At 35.6% G+C, this 26201-nt stretch overlaps 1 protein-coding gene and 1 long non-coding RNA gene across 2 annotated transcripts; one reads left to right on the forward strand and one right to left on the reverse strand.

Annotated features, from left to right (window-relative positions):
- The first annotated feature begins 1823 nt into the window (after positions 1-1823).
- Positions 1824-13578, forward strand: LOC107926774 (calcium-transporting ATPase 12, plasma membrane-type). The gene is made up of 3 exons (XM_041104579.1): positions 1824-2447; positions 7926-7927; positions 10518-13578. Exons 1-3 carry the CDS (start codon positions 1827-1829, stop codon positions 12865-12867), a joined length of 2973 nt encoding a protein of 990 aa, XP_040960513.1. The 5' UTR covers positions 1824-1826; the 3' UTR covers positions 12868-13578.
- Positions 13579-19907: 6329 nt separating this feature from the next.
- Positions 19908-21707, reverse strand: LOC107926800 (uncharacterized). The gene is made up of 2 exons (XR_001692284.2): positions 21288-21707; positions 19908-20479 (listed from the first exon to the last, which is right to left on the reverse strand). It is a non-coding gene; the product is annotated as an uncharacterized lncRNA (long non-coding RNA).
- Positions 21708-26201: the final 4494 nt, after the last annotated feature.

Here is a 26201-nt window from a genome sequence, read left to right on the forward strand (position 1 = left end):
TAGGGATTTACAAGATATGCCATATCAAATCTAATCTAATCTTTACAAGATATGATTCCTTCAATCTTCTAAGATTAGTTACTAAATTAGCCTAAGTTCATATCTTCATTATCAAGCCAATCAGGCTTCAATCTGATAGGCTTCTCCAACTGTTCTTTGAATCGGGTCAGTTCTCGTGGGCTAAATGATCCCTATCTTATCTACAGACCTCCATGGGGCGCATCTTGTGCCTTGGTCATGGGCTTTGCATTTTGACCCGTGACACTAGAGCAAGCCCAGTAATTAATTCTTCGCATTTTGTAGGCTTATTAAGAGGGTAGATGTTGGCTTCGAGTTTTAATGTTGCTCCATACCGAATGCGAGGACCAAATAATAGCCAAATTGACAAAAAGTATCAACATTGAGGGCTAAATTTGACATTATGCCATATTTTTATTATAATTTAAGTTTATATATTTCATATATCATAATATTAATGAATTTAAATATAATTTAAATGCATATTTTCTACTTTATAACATCATGTTTAAAATAGACATTTTTCCTTCTCAAAATTATTTTTTAACAACAATACTAAACACTGTCAAACTTTTCAAAAAACACTTTTCCGCGTTCAACCCTAATAATAAACAAATCCAAAATACAACTATTACAAAAAATAATTAAAATATTATAAGATATTAAAAAAAATAATGCAAAGATAGTATCCATATATAAATGTCTCAATAAACATGTATCACAGATTATTAATATATCAAAATTTATATAACTATAAAATATTATGATTTTGATAGAGCAAAATAAATTTATAAGAGGTGAATATATATATATATGAATAGAATGTCAATTTTTTTTAAAGGAATTATAGCACTTCATGTTTGTATGAATTTTTAAATGATTAAATCAAATTTTTATCATTTTTAGAGGGTTAAAGTATAATTTTATCTTTATTAATTTAAAATTTTAAAAATATTAAAAAATTTAAATAGAATTTTTTTTATTTTAGAAGAGATGTATAATATAATATAATATAATATAATATAATATACATGTATTCATATACACGATTTGAAACAAAAGAAACCCTTCGAGTTCGCTTTTATGCCCTGTTTTTTTTTCCTTTCGTTCAAGAAATTGTACGTTATATATATAACACTAGTTCTGATTAAACAAACACACTCAAGAGTCATGACTATAAAAACTGAAAAGAAAAATGATGGTATTAATTTCCAGGAAAAAGTGTGAGTCCCGTGTATCTTGTTTTTCACTTTGGTTAAAGAATTTATTGATATTCTTATCGTAATTCTTGCTACTATTATCATTTTATATTGATTTTCTCTCTAAATTTTTAGTTTTCTGTGGATTTTTCACCATCCAATCAATGATCTTTCAGACCCTTGGAATGCTGTCAATCAGGTCATCAATGCTCTCCAAAAGTTTATTCCTTGCCTTCAAAGTATCAGATGAAACTACAAGGAACTTTCTTTGTAACTGAAAGGGAAGGTAATATTAATGAAATATATAAATGCAAAAGTAAATTCCTACTAACTTATCTCTTAACCCTAATTAAATTTTATCTGGAGAAGTTAAAAGGGAAGGCGTACAAGAAATTTCCAGGAAAATATTGGCAAATTCAGTAAGATTCAGTGTGTACATATATATCTGCAATTATCCTTCCTTCCCATTACAACCAAAGCATTTCCTTCATTCTTTACTTAATCAAGACTTCTTTTACTTCCTTTCCATCACTCATAGTTTTAACCCTTCTTTCCTACCGTTTTAACATGTCGTTAAGACACCGCAACACAGGTTACCCAGAACCAGCCATGTCTGATGGAGAAGATACTCCAATAGTGAAATGCCAGCACCGAAGGTGGCGTTCGGTTTTTGCAGCCATATATTCTGCCAGGATTTTTGTTTCTTTGTACAAGAAAATTATCAACAAGAAACAGATATTGCGTAGTCTGTCCTACATTGCCCTTGATGTACATGACAGTGACTCGAGTGATGATCGCTTACCTTCTCTCAGTGTTGATCAGAAAACACTCACTGAGGTGGTAAGGGAGAAGAGCCTTGGAACCCTAAGTAAACTTGGAGGCGTGAAACAGATTGCTGCAAGTCTTGAAACTGATGAGAAAGATGGTATCAGTACTAATGAAGCTGATCTTGCACATCGGGTCGATGTATTCGGTGCCAACAGGTATCAGAAACCACCTAAAAAAAGCTTCTTTAGCTTTGTTTATGAAGCTTTCAAAGATACCACCATTATCATACTCTTGGTTTGTGCTGTTCTCTCTCTGGGATTTGGCATCAAACAGCATGGCATAACGGATGGAGGGTACGATGGTGGGAGTATTATCATTGCTGTCTTTCTAATTGTTGTTGTGTCTGCTGTCAGTAACTTTAAGCAAAACAGACAATTCGAGAAACTTTCAAAGGAGAGTAGTGTTGTTCCAATAGGGTCGGAAGCGTGTAAATTATTGTACTAAAAAATCACACGAAGTTCAATTCCCAGGGAAGAGAGGTGGATCACATGGATCTCTTAAATACCAAGTCTTTCCTTAGACAGAATATCTCTTCTATAGTAATTTAATAGCACAATTAAATACTACTATTATACCCTCAAATATTGAAAGAAAAATAGGACAAGAAAGAACACAAGAGATTTAACGAGGTTCGGTAAATTATACCTACGTCCTCGGGCACTAACACCAGATGATAACTTTACTATCTCCAAAGTATTACAAACAAATAGAATTCCTTAAGAATTCTCAAATGGGAGAAGAGAGAAAACTAAGAGAGAAAGATTGGTTGGGATGAATTGAAATGAGAAATGAGAAGGCCTATTTATAGTTGAGGTTCAAGGACCAAACAATAAATAGCCCATTATCTCAAGGACCAAAAAAAAATTATCCCTTGCCACTTTTCCAAAGTTGGTGGTTGTCATTATTGATTGTTTCCCATTAATGTTAATGGCAACCATTATTAATTGTTAACATTAATGTTAACAATCTCCACCTTGAAGATTTGATTAGGATAATCATATCTTCACACTTCCTTCAACTCCCCAAATTCGATAAAGCTATCTTTTGTAGTGCCTACAAATGCGCTCTCGAGCGCCATACACCTGAAGGTGCTCAAATTCTCAGGATGTTAATCAAGTTCAAACAATGATTAAACTTGATTGTTGTTACCACCTTGGTCATCATATCTACAGGATTATCTGCTGTCGAAATCTTCTGAAGTAGAATTTTTCCTTTTTCAAAGACTTCCCGCACAAAGTGATATTTTACGTCGATATGCTTGGTTCTTGAATGATAGACTTGATTTTTCGCTAAATGAATAGCGCTCTGACTGTCACAATATAAACTTATGTGACTTTGAACAACTCCTAAGTCTTTCAACAATCCATTAAGCCAAATAGCCTCCTTAACAGCTTCTGTAACTGCCATATATTCTGCCTCTGTAGTAGACACAGCTACTGTAGACTGTAAGGTAGACTTCCAACTCACTGGGGCTTTCGCAAGAGTAAACAGATACCCCGTAGTTGAACGACGTTTATCTAAATCACTAGCAAAGTCGGAATCAACATATCCAACTACAAACTGACCAAGTGCTTCATCCTGTTCAAAAATTAAACCAACATCTACGGTTTTTCGAAGATACCGTAGAATCCATTTCACAGCTTGCCAATGTCCTTTTCCAGGATCATGCATATACCTGCTCACAACTCCAACAGCTTGTGAAATGTTAGGCCTCGTACACACCATCGCATACATCAAACTCCCAACTGCATTAGCATATGGGACTTTCGCCATATATTCTCTTTCATCTTCAGTCTTCGGAGATAATTGAGCACTAAGTTTCAAATGAGAAGCAAGTGGGGTACTTACATGTTTTGTGTTTTCATTTACACCAAAACATTGTAATACCTTTTTCATATATTGCTTCTGATTCAAACAAAGCTTGCATCTTTGTCTATCTCTACTTATCTCCATACCGAGAATCTTCTTGGCCTCACCTAGATCTTTCATCTCGAACTCTTGATTCAACTGAGCCTTCAGCTTATCTATCTCTTTTTGGCTCTTCGAAGCGATTAACATATCATCAACATACAAGAGTAGATAAATGAAAGATCCGTCATGCAACTTCTGCAAATACACACAATTGTCATATTTGCTTCTTGTGTACTTCTACCTTCTCATAAAGCTATCAAATCGCTTGTACCACTGCCTCGGGGATTGCTTCAATCCATATAGCGATTTGTTCAGCTTACAAACCCAATTTCTACCACCAGCATGTAACACCCCTTACCCGAGACCGTTTCCGGAGTCGAGCACAAGGCATTACTTAGCTTATCTTACCAATTCGGAGCATAAAAACTAGGTTTGAAAATTTATTTCATTATTCGCAGCAAATCTGTCCAATCGCGCAGAAGTTACTAAATTAATTATAACTTGAGCTACAGAACTCGAAATTTAATTCCGTAAATTTTCCCTGAAACTAGACTCATATATATACTCACCATAAAATTTTTAGAATTTTTGGTTCAGCAAATTAGTACAGTTTATTAGTTAAAGTCTCCCCTGTTTCACCACCTAACTGCCCTGACCTCTAGTCACTAAAAATAAGTTTTCTCACTGTAGGATTTTCATATGAAGTTCTTACTTGTTTCTACAGAAAATAGACTCATTAAGAAATCTAAGCATGTAAATTTCAACTCATAACCATTTTTGTACAATTTGTAATTATTTTCTAAACTCAGAACAGGGGACTCCAAAAACAGTTTTGACCCTATCTTACTAAAATTCACATATCTTAAAATATAAATTTCCTTTTTCTACACCGTTATTTTTCCATGAAAATAGACTCAACAAGATTTAATTCCATATATCATTCACCCTCTAATTCATTTTATACTATCTTGGGTGATTTTTCAAATTCACGTCACTGTGCTGCCTGAATTCTGTTTCTTTGCAAAATTTTATCCTTTCATGATTTCCATGCATAATTTATCACCTAATCTTTCATAACAACAAACACCTTCATCCTTAATCATTTTAATAACCATACATCATCAAATACTTACACATCACTCATTAGCAAAATCATCATTACAAACATACAAAATAACTAAATCCTTATACATGCCATAACTCAAACGTGTTTCGATATAAAATACCGAGCAGTTGTAGTTGATAGTGTGGACGATCTCCGACTTCTTTAGGATCCTTGAAGTAGCTTTGCAATACTATAAAAGAAAGAGAAATAAAAAAAGTAAGCATAAAGCTTAGTAAGTTTACTAGCAAATAAATAACAATATTTAACTTAAATAATTAAACTCAATGTCTATATCTCTAGTTTACTCTTTAGTTAATCTCATACTAGTTCTCTTACTTGTTTACTTAGAATACTTGTGTGCATAACTTACTCAATCCTTGCTGCATCGTTGAACATCAATTGATAGTATAATAAGTTCTTAAGTCTTACAACTTACCTGAGCTTGCCATTTATGCTTTAAACTGAACTTTCATGAACATGATTCGTTTACAAGCCCGTTGAGCTACATTGGAATAATAAGGATACTCGGGTCTCTTCTGATAATAACATGCCAAAGCCATGTCCCAAACATGGTCTTACATGGGATGTTCTCGTGATGGTGCCCATGCCATGTCCCAGACATGGTCTTATAGGGGACCTCTCATCTCGGTGCCAACGCCATGTCCCAGACATGGTCTTACATGGGACCTCTCGTCTCGGTGCCCATGCCATGTCCCAGACATGGTCTTACATGGGATCTCTTTACCCAAATGTCATGACATTCGTATCCAGTACCATCCTTATGTATCAACGGGACTTTTAAATTTTAATTCTCTATCATTTCATGCTTGGATCATCATCAAATAAATTCACAAAATAAATTCATAATTGCTGAAAATTAACAGCATTAATAATAAATATTGAAATATTGCATTTATTTACCGTAAACTTACCTCGGTACCAATTATAGCCAAATTCACCAACTTAGTCTTCAACTTTATTCTTCCCTTTGTCTAACCTCGAGTTTCGTACTTCTTGATCTAAAATAGTAAATTTAACTTATTTAATAATCACATTCATCAAAACAGCCCTCGACTCTAACTTTTTCAAAATTACAATTTTGCCCCTAAACTTTTACATAATTATATTTTTGCCCCAAGGCTCGGAAATTAAACTTCATCTCTTATTCTTATGTTTTATAACATTCTGAACATTTTTCCCTTCTATGGCAACATCAAATTCTCACTCTAACATGTACTTATGAACATTAAGTATTTTTACCGATTATGTCGTTTTACTCGTTTTCACTTAAAATCGCTTAGCAAAAGTTGTTTAACATAATTTCTAGCTTCATATTCTATCATAAAACATCAAAATAAACACTTTTTACCTATGGGTATTTTTCCAAATATAAACCCTAGGTTAAATTATTGCTAGAATAAGCTAAATTAAGCTACCGGGATCTCAAAAACGTAAAGAACATTAAAAACGAGGCTTGGGATCACTTACTATGGAGCTTGGAAGCTTGAAAACCCTAACTATGGCTTCCCCCTTGCTGATTTCGTTCATATGAAGAAGATGATGATTTTTGCCATCTTTTTCCCTTTTAATTCATTTTAATTACTAGATTACCAAATTGCCCCTAACTTAAAAATTTTCTATTTCACTTATGTCATGTCCATTTTTGTCTACCAAGTTACCAATGGTATAATTATCATATAAAGACCTCCAATTTAAAGTTTCATAACAATTGGACACCTCTAACATGTAGAACTCAACTTTTTCACTTTTTACAATTTAGTTCTTTTGACTAAATTGAGTGCCCAAACGTCGAAATTTTCGAACGAAATTTTTAAAAAATCATTTTGTGAAATTGTAGACCATAAAAATATAAGAAAAATAAAATTTTTCTCATCGGATTTGTGGTCTCGAAACCACTGTTCCGATAACCTCAAATTTGGGCCATTACACAGCATCTGTGTATCCTTCGGGCTGAGTCATATAGATCTCCTCTTCTAACTCACCATGCAAGAAAGCCGTCTTAAAATCAAGTTGAGCTAGTTCCAAATTCAACTGTGCTACCAATGCCAACAAAATTCTAATGGAGGAATGCTTTACAACAGGGGAAAATACATCATTGTAGTCAATTCCCTCCTTCTGAGCGTAGCCTTTAGCTACCAATCTTGCCTTGTAGCGAATATCCTTCTTGCTAGGAGATCCATCTTTCTTTGCGAATACCCATTTGCATCCGATTTCCCTTTTACGTTTCGGTAATTGCGTCAACTCCCAAGTATTGTTCTTCCGGAGAGACTGCATTTCTTCATCCATGGCGCTTTTCCATTTATCACTTTCTAAGCTTTGCATTGCTTCTTGATAAGTGATAGGAATATCATCAACAACGGGAAGGGCGTAGGACACCATATCAGTAAATCGAGCAGGTTTACGAATTTCTCTCCGTGGCCTTACAACTGCAACTGGTTCTGGTGTACTTAGTGGTTCTTGGGTCAGAACCTCTTCAACCTCTAATTCCTCCATTGTGGCTGGAGAATTAGACTTATTAACTGGGCAAATCCCCATCTGCTCAAACTCCACCTGTTTTGGAGTACACTCTACCTGCTGTGGAGTATTGCTCGTCTGAATATCTTTATCTGCTACCTTTTTCAATGTGGCAGATTCATCAAAGGTAACATCTCTGCTACAAATCATTTTCTTTGTGCTTAAGCACCAAAGACGAAATCCCTTCACTCCAGAAGTGATTCCCATAAAGAGAGCTTTCTTTGCCCTCGGATCTAACTTTGACTCCTTCACATGGTAATATGCAGTGGATCCAAACACATGTAAGGAATCATAATCTGTAGCCGGTTTTCCAGACCATACCTCCATAGGAGTTTTTCTTTCTAATGCAGATGATGGCAAACGATTAACAAGATGGCCAGCGTATGTCACAGCCTCAGCCCAAAATTGCTTGCCCAACCCAGCATTGGACAACATACATCGAACTTTCTCCAGCAATGTTTGATTCATACGCTCTGCCAATCCATTCTGCTGTGGTGTATCCCTAACTGTGAAGTGTCGAACAATACCATACTCTTGGCACACATCGAAGAACGGATCACTTTTATATTCCCCTCCATTGTCCGTCCTAAGCCGCTTGATTTTCTTGCCAGTCTGGTTTTCGATCATAGTTTTCCATTTAAGAAAAACTCTAAGCACTTCATCCTTAGTTCTCATGGTATACACCCAAACTCTTCTGGAAAAGTCATCAACAAAAGTAACAAAGTAGTGTTTTCCTCCCAATGAAGGTGTCTTGGAAGGCCCCCACACATTTGAGTGAACATATTCCAAAATACCTTTTGTATTATGGATAGCAGTACCGAATTTCACTCTCTTTTGCTTTCCCAGAACACAATGCTCTTAAAATTTTAATTTGCAAGCCTTTGCACCTTTCAACAATCCTTGCTTTGCCAGAATTTGCAAGGATTTTTCGCTGGCATGTCCCAACTTCATATGCCACAACTGCATTGAGTCCAATTCTTTGTTGCCGGAAGCTGCAGCGACTGCTCCAATAACTGTACTACCTTGGTAGTAATACAAGTTATTTTTCCTGATGCCCTTCAATATCACAAGTGCGCCAGATGTCACTTTCAAAACCCCATCTCTCATAGTAACAACTGAACCATTGGATTCCAAGGCTCCCAATGAGATGAGATTTTCTTCAAACTGGGCACGTACCGAACATCAGTCAGAACGCTGGTTGATCCATCTTTATTCTTTAATTGGATTGAACCTATCCCAACAGTTTTACAGGCATTGTCATTGCCCATATAAACAACTCCTCCATTTAGTTCTACTAAATCAGAGAACCACTCCCGATTAGGGGACATATGATAGGTACAACCCGAATCCAATATCCACTCATATGAATGGAACGACGATGATGATGCAACCAGTGATAGTTCAGAGTCACTAGTATCATGCTTAGCAACACAAGCATCTACAGCAGCTTTTCCCTTATTCTTCAGCTTTGGACAATTTTTCTTCCAGTGGCCTTTCTCATGACAAAAAGCACATTCATCTTTTCCGAGTCTGTACTTTGACTTTGATCTCCCCTTTTGAGTTTTCTTCCGAGTGTATGAACGACCTCGGACTACTAAAGCTTCTGTATCTCTGATTGAGTTTTTCTGTTTGTCCTTCTTTCTCTGTTCATAACTGTATAAGGCCGCACAGACTTCGCTCAGAGATATATCACTCCTACCATGAAGTAGAGTAGTTTCTAGGAACTCAAACTCCTCAGGAAGTGACCCCAACAGCATCAAAGCCAAATCTTCATCTTTGAATGTCTCATCCATATTCAGCAAATCAGTGACTAACTGATTAAATTTGGTGATGTGATCATTCATTGTGGTACTTGGGACGTATGTGAAGCGAAACAGTCTTTTCTTCAAGTGGAGCTTATTTTGACTGTTTTTCTTCAAAAAATTTTCTTCAAGTGCCACCCATAACTTATTTGCAGAAGTCTCCTTTGAAAAAGCATACCTCTGCTCTCGAGAAAGACATGATCGAATTGTGCCACATGCCAACCGATTGATCGCCTTCCAATCTTTCTCCTGTACATCATCTGGTTTCTCTTCATCAATGGCAATGTCTAGACCCTGCTGAAAAAGGGCATCTAGAACCCCACTTTGCCACATACCAAAATGGCCCATGCCATCAAAGATCTCCACGGCCAATCTTACATTTGCAATTGTCGGTCTTGTCCACATGGACGATGTTGAAGCTCCTACACCGACCGTTTTCTCCATAATCTTTCAATATACCTAAGGAAATCTTTTCTGATGTGGAAGATCAGTTCAAACTGCAACCACAGAGCATACTACGATTAACCTTCGGCTCTTGATACCACTTGTTGTTCCAATAGGGTCGGAAGCGTGTAAATTATTGTACTAAAAAATCACACGAAGTTCAATTCCCAGGGAAGAGAGGTGGATCACATGGATCTCTTAAATACCAAGTCTTTCCTTAGACAGAATATCCCTTCTATAGTAATTTAATAGCACAATTAAATACTACTATTATACCCTCAAATATTGAAAGAAAAATAGGAAAAGAAAGAACACAAGAGATTTAACGAGGTTCGGTAAATTATACCTACGTCCTCAGGCACTAACACCAGATGATAACTTTACTATCTCCAAAGTATTACAAACAAATAGAATTCCTTAAGAATTCTCAAATGGGAGAAGAGAGAAAACTAAGAGAGAAAGATTGGTTGGGATGAATTGAAATGAGAAATGAGAAGGCCTATTTATAGTTGAGGTTCAAGGACCAAACAATAAATAGCCCATTATCTCAAGGACCAAAAAAAAATTATCCCTTGCCACTTTTCCAAAGTTGGTGGTTGTCATTATTGATTGTCTCCCATTAATGTTAATGGCAACCATTATTAATTGTCTTCCATTAATGTTAACAAGTAGAAGTATAAAAGTGGAAGTAGTGAGAGATGGGCGCCGCCAATTTATATCAGTCTTTGAAGTTGTCGTGGGTGATGTTGTATTCTTGAAAATTGGTGATCAAATTCCAGCGGATGGATTGTTCTTAGATGGACACTCTTTGAAGGTGGATGAATCTAGCATGACCGGTGAAAGTGACCATGTTGAGATCAATGGCAGCAACAATCCTTTTGTTCTTTCTGGTACAAAGGTCACAAATGGGTTCGGTTCCATGCTTGCTACTTCTGTTGGCATGAATACGCAATGGGGGAAGATGATGAGTTCCATAAACAGTGAGTTAGATGAAGAAACTCCATTACAGGCTCGCCTCAACAAGCTGACTTCTGCAATTGGGAAGATAGGATTGGCAGTGGCTGTACTTGTTATTGCAGTGCTGCTTATTCGTTACTTCACTGGAAACACAAAAGATGACCAGGGAAACAAAGAATATATTCGAGGCAAGACAAAGTTTGACAGCATGATGAACTCAGTCGTGGAGATAATTTCAGCAGCAATTACCATCGTGGTCGTAGCAATTCCAGAAGGTCTTCCTTTGGCAGTGACCCTAACTTTGGCCTATTCTATGAAGCAAATGATGGCTGATCATGCAATGGTCAGAAAACTTTCAGCTTGCGAGACTATGGGTTCAGCCACAACAATCTGCACAGATAAGACAGGTACCCTTACTTTAAATGAAATGAAAGTTACGGAGTTTTGGCTAGGGAAAGAATTAATGGGGAGTATTTCCTCAGAAATAGCACCTAATGTCCATAAGTTACTGCAACAAGCGGTTGCTCTCAACACAACCGGTACTGTTTATAAGCCAAACTCTAGATCACTTCCTGAAATTTCTGGTAGTCCAACTGAGAAAGCAATTCTCTCTTGGGCTGTCTCAGATTTGGGGATGAACCTAGATGACCCAAAGCAAAACTACGAACTCATCCAAGTAGAGGCCTTCAATTCAGAGAAGAAGAGGAGTGGAGTTCTGATAAGGAGGAAGAGTGAGAATGGCGGTGCTACACAGGTGCACTGGAAGGGTGCTGCTGAGATGATCTTGGCCATGTGCTCACAATATTATGATAGAAGTGGTGCAGTTAAAGCCATTGACGAGGAAGAAAGAGTAGAAATGAGGAAAATTATTGAGGATATGGCAACCAAAAGCTTGAGGTGCATAGCATTTGCACACACAAAATATCCAATAGACAATGAACGAGTTTTGCAAGAAAGTGGACTCATCTTGCTAGGGCTGGTAGGTTTGAAAGACCCATGTCGTCCTGGTGTCAGAACAGCAGTAGAAGCTTGCATAAATGCTGGAGTAAACATCAAGATGATAACTGGAGACAATATCTTCACAGCAAAGGCTATAGCAACTGAATGTGGCATTTTGCAACCCAATGAGGATATGAGTGAAGCTGTAATAGAAGGTGTACAGTTCCGAAATTACTCACCAGAAGAGAGAATGGCTAAGATCAACAGAATTTGTGTAATGGCCAGATCCTCACCTTTTGACAAACTTCTGATAGTACGGTGTCTAAAGCAGAATGGTCATGTTGTAGCAGTCACCGGGGACGGCACCAATGATGCACCAGCTTTAAAGGAAGCAGATATTGGACTTTCGATGGGAATCCAAGGAACAGAAGTTGCCAAGGAAAGCTCAGACATTATCATTTTGGATGATAACTTTACTTCTGTGGTGACTGTTTTAAGGTGGGGTAGGTGTGTCTTCAACAACATTCAGAAATTCATTCAGTTTCAGCTTACAGTGAATATAGCAGCACTAGTCATCAACTTCATTGCTGCAATATCTTCTGGTGAAGTCCCATTGACAGCAGTCCAACTATTGTGGGTGAACTTAATAATGGATACGTTTGGGTCTTTAGCTTTGGCCACTGAGCGACCTACCAATGATCTCATGACAAAGCCACCTGTGGGTCGATCCAAGCCCCTCATATCCAACATCATGTGGAGGAACCTCATTGCTCAAGCCTTGTATCAGGTTGCAGTTCTACTAACCCTTCAGTTCAGGGGAAAATTTATCTTTGATGTGGATGAAAAGGTCAAGAACACACTTATTTTCAACACTTTTGTCCTCTGCCAAGTGTTCAATGAGTTCAATGCCAGAAAACTTGAAAAGAAGAATATATTCCAGGGACTACACAAGAATAAACTCTTTCTAGGGATCATTGCCATAACCATAATTCTTCAAGTGGTAATGGTGGAATTCTTGAAGAGGTTTGCTAACACTCAGAGGCTGAACTCGGGGCAATGGGGTACTTGTATTGGAATTGCAGCTTTGTCCTGGCCACTTGGCTGGCTAGTTAAGTGGATTCCAGCATGAAAAAAAATCCTCTTCTCGGTCACAAGGCTTTTGCATCCAAAAAAAATACCAGTTAGCTCCAATGAGATGCTCATTTTCATTTATATAGAACCTTAGGAATATCAGTATATAACCTTGGTACAATTTCTTTTATTATTCTAATGCAGTATTTTAATTTCCTTCTGTTCACTATTTATCTCGGTTCTAGTTCATTTTAAGAGTTGAATTTGTAAGCTTCTATGTGAACAATGAAGATATGTATGCATTATACCATGTTTAGCACCACTTAAATCCTCTGCATGTACAAATAAATTACATATATATGTCGTCAGCTTCTAATGGATAACACTGTTGGCAATGCAGGCTAGGCCTCATATTCTACCACTTATTACTAGACGATACAACATTAAGCTCTTTGCTCTTTCTAGTGGATGTACACAATAAACAGATGAGACTTCCCTCGAGATCTAACAATCTCTTTTAAGAACAATCTAAGTCTACCATAACTTTATAATGACCAGTTCACAAACATAGACAGTCCGCCATATTATAATTTCATATACTCAATACATAACACAATCAGTCAATAGGAATATTTAATTAGCTGTTTCATCGTTCTACTTAAAATTTTCTACCTTCAAGAGAAGAAACCCCTTTTAAATGATTTTGCACTCAGATCACCAGTAGAAGGTGACTAATAAAATTCAACAAGTAGTCAATTAGAAAGCAACAGTATCCACAACAATTCATGGTGTTAGGCACTTCCAGCATTGAAAGAAAAGAAAGAACTATAAGAAGCTTAAAACCATCATCCTCATATAATCTCTAGCTATCTCAACAGCAACATATTGAACCTCACTCCGAATGCCTTGATTGGTTACTAGTGTAATAACATGAGGAAAAAACTTAATTATTATATATGTATTACAATAGTTAGCCATAGAATAAGGAATAGTTGGTACAAATTTAAACATAAAATTAGAAAGATGAGTAATAACTCTTGAAAAAATAAGACCTCTTCAAAATAAACGAACAATTTTCCTTCTCTTTGCTAAAAATAAGTCATGGGACTGACTAAATATTACCAATTGAATTAGTTTATTGCCAACACATAAATTAAAACTTGTGTAAAAAATAATACTCCTATCAAACATAGCATAAGTTACATGAAGTGCATGACCTATTTATAATCAGTGTGAATGCATAATTTCCACTGTTCATTGGTGCAAGAATGTCAACAATGAAAGGTAACTCATTGATCAGTCCATAAAATTTTAAGGCTTCCATCTCTCACTTGTACTATATCTTTACCACACATCCCAACATAGCATAGCTTTCAAAGAATTTCTCGACGTAAAAGATGCAATGTAAATTTGCTACAATCTAAACAACAGAGCCAGAAGTTTTATCAGCCACCTTATACTCATGCTCTCTTAAGTGGAAACACAATCATTGGTGTCCTAAGTTGTTGGTAAAATATATATATATGGGGTCCATTATTCACACAAAAAAACAAAAACGAAAAAACAAGTTTGGCAAATTATCGTCAGATATTTGCTTCCTCCAATGTTGCAAAATTGTGATATGACAATATCAACTCCAGCCACTACTATATTGGAGCTTGCACAAGTATACTGTCATAATATGACTCAAGTATTTTAACACCCCTCATCAAATAAGTGCTGCCTACTTCCTACTCCTCAACTAAACTCTTTTCAATTAAAAATAACTAGAAACTGCAAGTAACATACATAACAGATCATCTAAAACGATCTAGCTAATTAATGTCACTATTGAAGTCTATGTTTCTTCAACTCTTCATTTTGCTTGAAGTACTTGTTCCAACACATAGTCATACACAGGTACGGGGATATGACTACCCACGGACCCTCCAAAAACATGGAGAAACTTAAAAAAAGAATTCGGACAAAATGCCCGTATCTGGTACTCGCACCAAATTCCAGTAAAATAGATCAATGTAATCAGTTATTGTGCTGGATGAATCTGATATCATACAAAATAATAAAGTAGCCCAAGGAAACAACTGATTATTCTTGCCAGGTGCCACCAACATTTTCCTACCAGAGAGCAACTAAAAGAACATGGGTAATCATTTTGATTACTTCCATGGAAAACTTTCTCAAACAGAACTTCTTTATGATACAATCCAAAGAGATATGGGTTCTCTAATCTCAGTTTTGTTTATTTATTGCTTTTTTAGTACAAATTAAAACACCAAGAAAAAAAAATATTAACTTTGTAACACTTCCAATTGTAATAATCTATATAGCAAAACAGCATCAAGGCACACGGAGCAAGTGGAATGGTAAATTATTTGGAATTCATTATTTTATAGAATTAACTATAAACACTCTTAGTATATTATAAAGTATGCCAAGACAGAAACTTGATCCAGCTTATCAGATCAAAATCCAATGATTAAAGTGAAAAAAAAATCATATTTTACCAATGAGATTACTATTTTAATGATAAATAGAAAGTCACCCCCATTAAACAAGGAAGCATCTTAATGAAGAAAACTTGAATGGGTCATTAAAAGACATCAGATTTCAATTAAAAAACAAACAAACAAACAAAAAAAACCTAGGATACAACAGCCGAAATATGTAGGAATAGTTGTTGAAGGACAATTCAATAAAATATGGGTCCCAAAGCCAAATAAATAGGAGACAGAGAGAGTCTACAAGTGGGGACTGACCTTGACGAGACACTGCAGACATTGTACTGCAAAAATTCATCTCCATGAATTGAATTGAAGATTATCCTTTTGATGAAGGCCCCAAAGAAGTTATTTACACAGCTTACATTTGTTATGATTTTTTAAAAAATTAAAACACACACACACAATTTTGGTGTGTGGAAACTGGAAATTTTAAGTTTGAATGTATTTTTTTCAAAAAAATTATAATGGTATAAAAGGAAAAGGAAAAGAAAACAAGAAACATAACCTGTGGGCTGGAAAAGTTAGCTAATAAGGTTAAAATATGCTATTAGTCCCTGTAATTTTACAAAATTTTATATTTAGTCTATGTGCTTAAAAAAAGTTAAAAATTCACTCCTCTTACTTTTTCAATTTAAAAATCGTACTCCAATCATTATCATCGTTGGTAGTTTTCATGAAATTTTACCAATTTAACATGTCTATTTTCCGTTAATCATACGTTAGGCTTTTTTACCTAAATAATATAAAAATAATTAATTACAAAAATGGTACAAAAAACATATTATTGTAAAAATATGCATTTGCTACAATATTCTATGGTGGTGCTTGACATATTGGCGACACCATACTAAAATATAATGATCTAAAATATCTACGGACCTGATATGTAAATTTACCGTTTTAATTAGCAGCTGAAGAAGAGGCTTTAAGCTTCCGCATGACAGCGTTTAGGCACCAAGCTTTCGAAAGGGTAAATTTCCTAATAAACCCCCTTATTTATTATTTTCTTTTATTTTCCTTTAACACAAAAAATAGAGGCCTCTTACCAATTAGTCCAAAAAAAATTTTCTACCAAGAAGTATTTTTGTAAAAATGTGGATTCCAACTGAAAATAAATTTTATTTATTTTTTGAAAAATAAATTTTTTTCCAAATAATGTCTGAAAACTATAAATTTAACTAATAATTATAATTTATACAGTTAATGGTATTTATATTAGTTTTCTTTCACCCACACTATATTTGAAAACTATAAATTTAACTAATAATTCTAATTTATAGATAATATTTTTATAAAACTTTTATAATTATAATTTTATATCGTGTTCGTCAAATTGATAATAAAATTATAATTGTTTTTTAAAAAATAAATAAAATTTATTTCCAATTGAAACCAAATTTTTAATAAAAATACTTTTTAGTAGAAAATATTTTTGAACTAATTGGTAAAAGATATCTTTATTTTTTGTGTTAAAAGAGAATAAAAGAAAATAATAAATAAGGGGGTTTTACAAGGCAGTTTACCCTTTTGAAAGCTTGGCGGCACCTTAAAGCTTTTTCTTTAACTGCCAATTAAAACAGTAAATTTACATATCAAGTCCCTAGGTATTTTAAGTTATCACATTTTAATCCGGTGCGTCAATATGCCAGGCAGCACCGTCAAAATACTGTAGCAAATGTCTATTTTCATAATTAACCTGTTTTCCATATCTTTTTGTAATTAATTATTTTTTATATTATTTAGGTAAAAAAACCATACATTACATCATGTTAGGGCAGTTTAATCAACATGCTAATTTTACAAATTTTGATGGAAAATACTTAAAATTTTAATTATTAGACTAAAATTTTTAAATCAAAAAATTTAGAGGCTTATCAGAAAAATTTGGAGGACTTAACTTTAACTTTTAAATATATGGACTAAATCACAAATTTTATCAAAGTACAGGGACTAACAGCATGCTTTAACCTTAAAATAAAATAAAAAAACACTAAACACTTGTAGTTGCATTTTTCGGGCCCAATTAACGGGGAATACTATCGTCTCTTTTATTAAGGCAATGGACTATCAGCCTAAGACATTATAATAAGTGTTTGGGCTTTTATGACAACAGGCCCAATCCTATCAATTCATCAACTTATCAAAAATTTCTTCCTTCCATACAATATTGTTTGCTCTTTAACAGTAATTATTTTCATTAAAATTTGGGTTCGGTTCTTTTTCTTTAAAAAAAAATACCGCTAAGTAGTTGGAAAAAATATGACGAATTTTTTCAATATTATTGAGATAACTTTACTTGAATGCCTATTTTGATCCGAATAATATTATATTTAAACCGTAAAAAGATAAGAACACCAATGATTAAAAAAAATGTTTTAATCGGAGACTATAAACAAGAACTACGATTTATTTATTTTTAAGAAATTATATTTTACTAAATTCTATAATTCATCGTTACATTATGTGTTTTTTTTAGGTTTAATCTCTCTACTATTATTTGATCATTTCTAGTCACTCAATTTTTCAAAATGTGTATTTTCAGGCCTAATTCCAATTTTTACTCATTAGTTTGTGTTAGCTCAAATGGTCAATCGAAATAGTCAAGAGGGGTGGGGTGAATTAACCTTTAAAAATTTTGTGGAAGTAAGGATAAGAAAATGAGACAATGAACACAATGATTTTTGGTGGTTCAACCCCAATTGCCTACTCCCTCCATAGTACTTAGCTTTTCACCACCACCAATGATTTTTCCAAATTCACTAATTTGATCAACCTTTGAGAATAAGGTTTAACCTTACAACTCTCTTAAATTTTACCGAAATCTTAAGACACAAACCATCTCAAAAGGGCAAACAAAGAAACAATCCTTACAAGATTAGAATGTTTGCAAATGAAGCACACACCAAATAAAAGCACTTGAGTTAAGAAAATATAATGAATGTTTACAAGTGTTTACAAAAAAAAAAAAGAGAGAGAAAAATTAAGCACAAATGGTTGATAATAGGTTTCTTAATGTTTCTTGATAGCTCTTGATCTCTTGTAACCTCTCTTATTGTTGTAGAAGTTTTGGAAGTTGTTATTTATAGCCTTTCATTGATTTTCAACCGTTTTGGTTGTTGGGAAAATGAATTGAGCCGTTGGAGGTGTAAAAACCAAAGCATTAATGACTCATGCAACAAAATGTATTGATACATTTGAAGGGGTATCAATACTTTAGGCATTTAATGTCTAAATTCAATGACCATTAAACCTGTAGTATCGATACAATAGTAAATGTATCCATTCTTGCTATGAGGTATCGGTACCTTGGGGAAGGTATCGGTACTCGAGCAATTTTTCTTTAATTTTCAAAATATCGAACCGTGAAACGGTATTGATACAAGGATAAGGGTATCAATACTTTGATTTTTTTCTCAATTTTTCTGAATTTCGAAGTTCAAATTGATATCATACCAGGTAGGAATATTGATACTTGGGTCAAGGTATCGATACCTTCTATATCGATACTTTGATCCTTGGGAGAAATTTTAGATGTGATAAAAATGTTTGAAAAATCATTTATCATTTTGAACAAGTTTGAAAATATTTTCTAAGTGTTTGAAAGATAAATTTAAAAATTTATCTCGTAGAAATGTTTTGAAATTTATCAAAGTTTTATTCAAAAACATTATATCGAAACAAATAATGTAATGTGAATTATTTTTAAAATATATGGCCTTGGTATTTTGTTTTACAACTAAACAAAATTTGGGTAAAAAAGTATAAAAAAATTCAAGGAATGATGATTACATTTTGGAAAAACTAATAATCTCAAATTGTTTGATAGAGACCAAATTACAATAAAAAGATTAACTTTTACCTTAAATTTAAATCAACCAATCACATCCCTTTGAAGAGGATTTTAAGATATTATTAAAAAGTAAATAAATGAATAAGGTGGGCTCCCAATCAATTGGATAATGGTTTTTTTTTCTTATAGTTGCCTTTTAATACTGAAAATTCGCCTTTGATTAATAGCAATGCAACGCTTAGAAAATTTTATGAATGGCCAGGTTGCGCTATTTGCTTCATAACCATATACTCAAGATCACAAACTTGGTGTCCTCCACACCACTTCTTTTCAACCCTAATGGATAATGCTGCGCATACTAGTATATATTATTTTTTCACCATATTTTAGTGTGACTTCAATGGATAATTTTTACTGTTTTTTGTTTTGGAAAAAAAAAGGAAAATTTTATATTTATTTTTACAAGAATTATATTCATCTTTTTAATTCTAAATTTAAATTTGTATTAACTATTTTTTATTTTATGTCTAACTATTATAATGTCCAAAAGTGTCGAGGTTCAAAACCTATCACTAAACATCATTAACATTAATCATATCCACCCATGACCATAACAATTATACTATAAATACATACAACAAATATGTGTATATGTTGCCAAAGTCAAGAAATTTGCAAAAAGGGTAGTTACTTAGGCTGATTACTTTGGAGAGTTTTAGTTTGGTTTAAATGGATGTTGCATTTATTTAAGATTAATAAAAAAAAAATTGTAACGTGAAATAAAAAATAAATTAAACTCACCTCATCAAACCTCCAAACCCAACTCAAATTTCAAATATGGAATGTAGCCAAAACCTGCTTCCAAACAATAGAAGAAGAAACTATGTGCAGCATCCAAAAGTCCAACTGAGCTCAAACAAACTGAAATACTTTGAAACCTATCTGAAATCATGGCTTATTATATGCGAATGCACATGGATCAGTGTACATGCACTGCATCATAGCATTTTTTGAGGTGGGTAAAGAATGACTCTATATCCCAGAAATCAGGCAGTGGCATCACAATCATGGCGTAGAAAGTTGACTCATCTGTCCATTCCTTTGAGAACTTGGGACTTGAGATTTCTATCTTTAAAAAAAGAAATAGAAATTTGATGTTTCTATTTCCAGAAAAGCCAATTACTAGGACCACAAAGTGACAGAGAGCTGATCTTTACTCATGAGTGTTGCAGATTTGCAGTGGAGAATTGACCCTTATCAAACTTTGTTGTTCACTTTGATTGAGCTTCAAAACCTATGAATGTTAGGACACCTCTTTTTTTTGGTAAGTAAGAATTGAGATTGAAAAAATGTTGTGAAAAGTGTCTGGTCTTGCAACCCTACAAAGAAAAAAAGTTAATAGTATTAGTACAACTTAAAAAATATAGGGACTGAAAGGTGCATGGCTACCAGTTGACTCCATGCTTGAAAATTTAATGAGAGATGACAGATCATCAAAAGCTGGGTTGAGCAACTTGTATGTTCTTCTGGTTTTGTTTAATAAAGAGGGTACCGAAATTGGGTACAGACTTAATTTCTAAAATACCTTTTTATTCTCAAAATCAAAGGGGTTTCTTAACAAAAATGAAAACAACTTAGGATTATATAGAACATGTCACTAACATCATTAACATTAATCATATCCACTAATGACCACATATCAAGTATACTATAAATCATGGATCTATCATTCAGCTCTCAAACATAGAAGAAGAATGAACAATTCTGAATATAGATCAGAGAACACATCAGTACAGAACAGTGCAGTAAAAACATACATGAAATTGACACAATCATAGTACAATGAGTACATTAAAAGCATAAAAAATATCCAGAGTAAATGTGAGTTAAATTGCTTAGACTTTTTCTTTTTGATTCATTTGTGTATAACATATTTGAATATAGATATGGATATATATAGGTTTATGATCCTTCAAGCTTACTAAAAATATACACAAACACCTGTATTTAACACTTTTATCAAAGCCCAAGTAAAAGGAATCTGGTCACTTAAACCCTAACAAACATCCTTATATAAGATCCTTCAAATAAATCTGCTATAAATGAAGCATGTGTTGTAAAAGAACAGTAAAAGCTGAATTTATATAAGGTTTTCTGAAAGAAAAAAAAAACAGAAATTAAACACACCTTTTCCAATACCAGGGTTTTGTACCGGAAAATAGGGTTTTGTTCATGCTACCATGGACAGATGAAGCTGCTATATGATCTAGTTTTCTCCCTGAAAGATAAACTAAAGGAGGGATGGATAGCTAGATCATGCTGGCAGCTTCAACTATCAGTGGTGCGTGATGATATATATGAAAGACTATATAGAGACACTGGTATGATGTACTGGCGTTGCAGGGCTGAGGGCTGCCTTTCATATAAATAGGCTGAAACTCCATACACTTATATCTTCTTTGTAAGACTTGTTTGATAAGAGGGGAATGAGAGGATATAAATAGCGAGGGCTTTTTAGATTCTTGGATGATTTCCGTCTTTATTTTTTTTCTTGGAATAGTCTATCTTTGCTACTTCCACTCTAATTTTTCTTTGTCTTACGCAGGATTGGCTAGGTTGGCATGGTTATCCCATTACGTTTCTATACCTGGAATTGTGTTTTGTCGTAATTAAGATCAGCAAATATAGTTGTCAGATAAAGATATGAACACAAATCTTTTGAAATTTCACTTGTGATTTTTTTCAACATTAATTTCATTATAAGTTCTTTATCATATCTGTTCTTTTTTATACAAGTCTGATGAAGTTGGTTCAGCATGCAGCAAACTCGACAGCATGCAGGCCATGAAGACCAAGACATGCAGGAGCTGCTGATGCAAGCTTATTTTATTTATTTTGTAATTTTTAGTCAATGAAATGTAATCTTAGTTCATTTCTAACTAAGTTAGGTTGTTGACTGATGTAATTAGCTTATGTATGAGCTGTAAACACAACTTTGTATAGGTTTACAAGCTAAAATTTCAAGTTTCCATGTAATTAGTGGGAGTAGGTGATGTTTAGGTAATTATTTGCTGTTTTTGACAAGCTTAGTGCTTGGTTTATGTATTGGCATTATGCCATTATTCAATTTTATGAATGAAGTTCAGTTTGTTCATCAATTTTTCTCTTCATTTTCTCTTAGCTTTTCTTCCTTTCTCTTGCTCGAATTCTCTTGTTTGCTCAGCAAGTCTCGAGACTTGCTCGACAAGTCTGTACTGAATCTATTAGTTTCAGTTACAGCACCAACAATTGGTATCTAGAGCCTATTTCTTAAGGGATCTGTTATACAAATACATGGCTTCATCAAGCTTTTCACCAGCTGTACCTCAAGTCTTCAATGGAGAAGGCTATCACATATGGGTGGTCAAAATGAAGACCTACCTGCAGGCATACGATCTGTGGGAGGTGGTCAACTTAGATGTTGAACCAGAACCACTTAGAGGCAATCCAACAGTGGCTCAGATCAGGCAGCATGCTGATGAGAGGACCAAGAGGCACAAAGCCATGTCTTGCATCCAGAATTCAGTGTCTGATGTGATTTTCACAAGGATTATGGCCTGTGAATCACCAAAACAGGCCTGGGACAAGTTGCAGGAAGAGTTTCAAAGGACAGAGAGGACAAGGCAGCAACAGTTGTTAAACTTGAGGAGAGATTTCGAGAATTTAAAGATGAAGGAAGAAGAAACTGTCAAGCAATATTCTGACAAGATTATGGCTGTGGTTAACAGCATCAGGCTCCTTGGAGAGCAGTTCAATGGAGCTAGGATAGTGGAGAAGGTTATAGCAACTCTGCCTGAGAGGTATGAAGCAAAAATCTCATCTCTCGAGGACTCAAGGGATCTGTCCACCATCTCTCTGACAGAGTTGATCAATGCTCTATATGCTCAAGAGCAGAGGAGAGCAAGCAGACTGGAGGAGCACCAAGAAGGTGCCTTTTAGGCAAGAACAAATACTGCCTACAAAGGCAAGAAGGCCTGGAGAGACAAACCAAAGAACGATGCTGCAATGAGAGAAGGTCAGACTTGCAAGCACTGCAGAAGGGTTGGTCATCCAGAAGAAAAGTGCTGGTTTAATCCAGAAGCTGTATGTCAGTATTGTAAGAAGAAGGGTCATGTTGAGAGAGTCTGCAAGAGTAAGACCAAATCGAGGCAGAATCAGTTTCAACAGATGAAAGCTGAGGCTCGAGTAGCTAAGGAGGATAGTGATCAAGAGGAGCAAGTCTTTGCTGTGTCATGCTCAGCTGCTCAGGAAAGGTCCTCATCTGGTTGGCTCCTAGACAGTGGATGCACCAACCACATGACACCTGATGCTGCAATCTTCAAGTCTTTAGACAGAAGCTGCAGAACTAAAGTCAAGATAGGAAATGGTCATTTTATTCAAGCTGAAGGCAAGGGTGATGTGCTGATATGCACCCTTACAGGTACCAAAGTGATTTCAAATGTGCTGTTGGTGCCTGAAATTGACAGAAACCTGCTCAGCATAGCTCAGTTGCTGGAAAAAGGTTATTCAGTTGTGTTTAAAGACCACCAGTGCCAAATCAGTGATCCAAGTGGATCCAAACTGATGGCAGTCCCTATGGCTGATAAGAGCTTTGTGGTTGACTGGACAAAAAAGTCAGACATTGCCTACACAGCCACTTCAGATGAATCCAAGCTGTGGCATCAAAGACTGGGACATGCCAACTTCAGATCGATGGCCCGAATGGTCAGAGAGGACCTGGCTGAAAATTTCATCAACTCAGTGGACCATGATGATGTATGTAAAGTATGTCAATTAGGAAAGCAGACCAGACTCCCATTTCCCTCGAATCAAGCCTGGAGAGCCTCTGAAAAACTCCAACTGGTGCATACTGATGTGTGTGGCCCTATGAAGACTGAGTCATTAAGTGGAAATAGGTATTTTATACTGTTCATTGATGATTTTTCAAGATATTGCTGGATTTACTTCTTAAAACAAAAATCTGAAGTGGCCTCAGTGTTTTGGAAGTTCAAGACTGCTTCTGAGACTGAAACAGGCTGCAAGCTGAAGACCATAAGGTCTGATAATGGGACTGAGTACACCTCAGCTCAGTTCCAAGCCTTCTGTGATAAGGCAGGCATCAAACATCAACTTACCAACACATATACACCTCAGCAGAATGGTGTAAGTGAAAGGAAGAATAGGAGTTTGATGGATATGGCCAGGTGCTTGATGATTCAGAAGAATCTGCCTAAAGCACTATGGGCAGAAGCAGTTAACACTGCAACATACATTCAAAATAGACTTCCAACCAAGGCTTTGGATCAGAAGACTCCATTCGAGGCCTGGTTTAGCTTCAAGCCATCACTGGCTCATCTGAAGGTCTTTGGATGCATCTGTTATGCACATGTACCGCTGTTAAAAGGGACAAATTGTCTGAAAGGGCTCAACCTGGTGTACTGGTGGGCTACAGCACTGTTAAGAAGGGCTATAGGATCTTGGATCCTTCAACAAACAAGGTGTCAATTAGCAGGGATGTGGTATTTGATGAAAGGTCATGTTGGAACTGGGAAAGACATGAACCTGAAGAAGTTTCTGAAGAACTAGCAACAGACCAAGCTGAGCCAGACCAAAATGTTCCAGAAATGAACATTGATGATGAACCAGTTAGAGGAATAAGGCCATTGACTGAGATTTATGAAAGGGCTCATGTAGCCATAGCTGAACCAAGCAACTTTGAAGAGGCTGAGGCTCAGCAAGGGTGGAAGCAGGCAATGGCTGAGGAGATCAGCATGATTGAGAAGAACCAGACCTGGGAATTGGTTGAAAGGCCAGTCAAAAGGAAGGTGATTGGGGTGAAATGGGTGTACAAAGTCAAGCACAATGCTGATGGAACCTTGAACAAACTGAAAGCAATGCTAGTTGTCAAGGGGTTCAGTCAGAGGTATGGCCTGGACTACCTGGAGACCTTTGCACCAGTGGCCAGGCTCGACACCATCAGACTGCTGATTGCCTTAGCAGCACAGCTCGAATGGAAAATCCATCAACTTGATGTGAAATCAGCCTTTCTGAATGGTTTCTTAGATGAAGACATCTATGTTGAACAACCACAAGGGTTTGAAATAGCTGGCAGAGAGCATATGGTCTACAAACTGAAGAAGGCCCTATATGGATTAAAACAGGCTCCAAGGGCTTGGTACAGCAGAATCGATGGCTACTTGACTGATCTGGGATTCGATCGAAGCAAGAGTGAGCCAACACTGTATGTCAAGAAACAAGGGACACAAATACAACTCATTGTGTCCCTGTATGTTGATGACCTTCTGGTGACAGGAGGAGATCGAGTAGTGCTGGCTGATTTCAAGACCAAGATGCAGGAAGTGTTTGAAATGTCTTATCTTGGGGAGATGTCCTATTTTCTTGGAATGGAGGTGTCTCAAGTACAGAATGAGATATTTCTAAGCTAGAGAAGCTTTGCCACAAAGATTCTGACCAAGTTCTCCATGCAAAACAGCAAGGCAACTAAAACACCTATTGCTGTTGGAGAAAAACTATCGAGCCAAGGTGATTTTGAGAAAGTATGTGAAACAACCTACAGGAGTCTAGTTGGTTGCTTGCTATACTTGACTGCCACTAGACCAGACATCATATATGCTGTAGGATTGCTCTCAAGGTTCTTGCATTGCTGCAATGAGAAGCATTTCCAAGCTGCAAAGAGAGTGCTGAGATATGTCAAAGGCACTTTAAACTATGGTTTGAAGTACAGCAAAGAAGGAAATCTGAAGCTGGTTGGCTACACTGATAGTGACTGGGCTGGCTCGATAGATGACATGAAAAGCACCTCAGGGTATGCTTTTAACCTTGGTTCAGCCATGTTTTGCTGGAGCTCGAAGAAGCAAAGTCTAGTGGCTCAATCTACTGCTGAAGCAGAGTATGTGGCAACAGCAAGTGCTGTCAACCAAGCCATATGGCTAAGGAAAATATTGGCTGACTTGAATGTGCATCAAGAGGAAGCTACTGAGATCTTCTGTGACAACCAATCTGCAGTAGCAATTGCTAAAAATCTAGTGTTCCATGGAAGAACAAAGCATTTTAGCACCAAGT

The sequence above is a fragment of the Gossypium hirsutum genome, chromosome D11 (assembly GCF_007990345.1).
Source record: "Gossypium hirsutum isolate 1008001.06 chromosome D11, Gossypium_hirsutum_v2.1, whole genome shotgun sequence".
NCBI lineage: Eukaryota > Viridiplantae > Streptophyta > Magnoliopsida > Malvales > Malvaceae > Gossypium > Gossypium hirsutum.

Bases quoted from the DNA above. Each gene is read 5' to 3' on its own strand.
- LOC107926774 (XM_041104579.1), top strand. From the start codon at position 1,827: ATGTCTGATGGAGAAGATACTCCAATAGTGAAATGCCAGCACCGAAGG.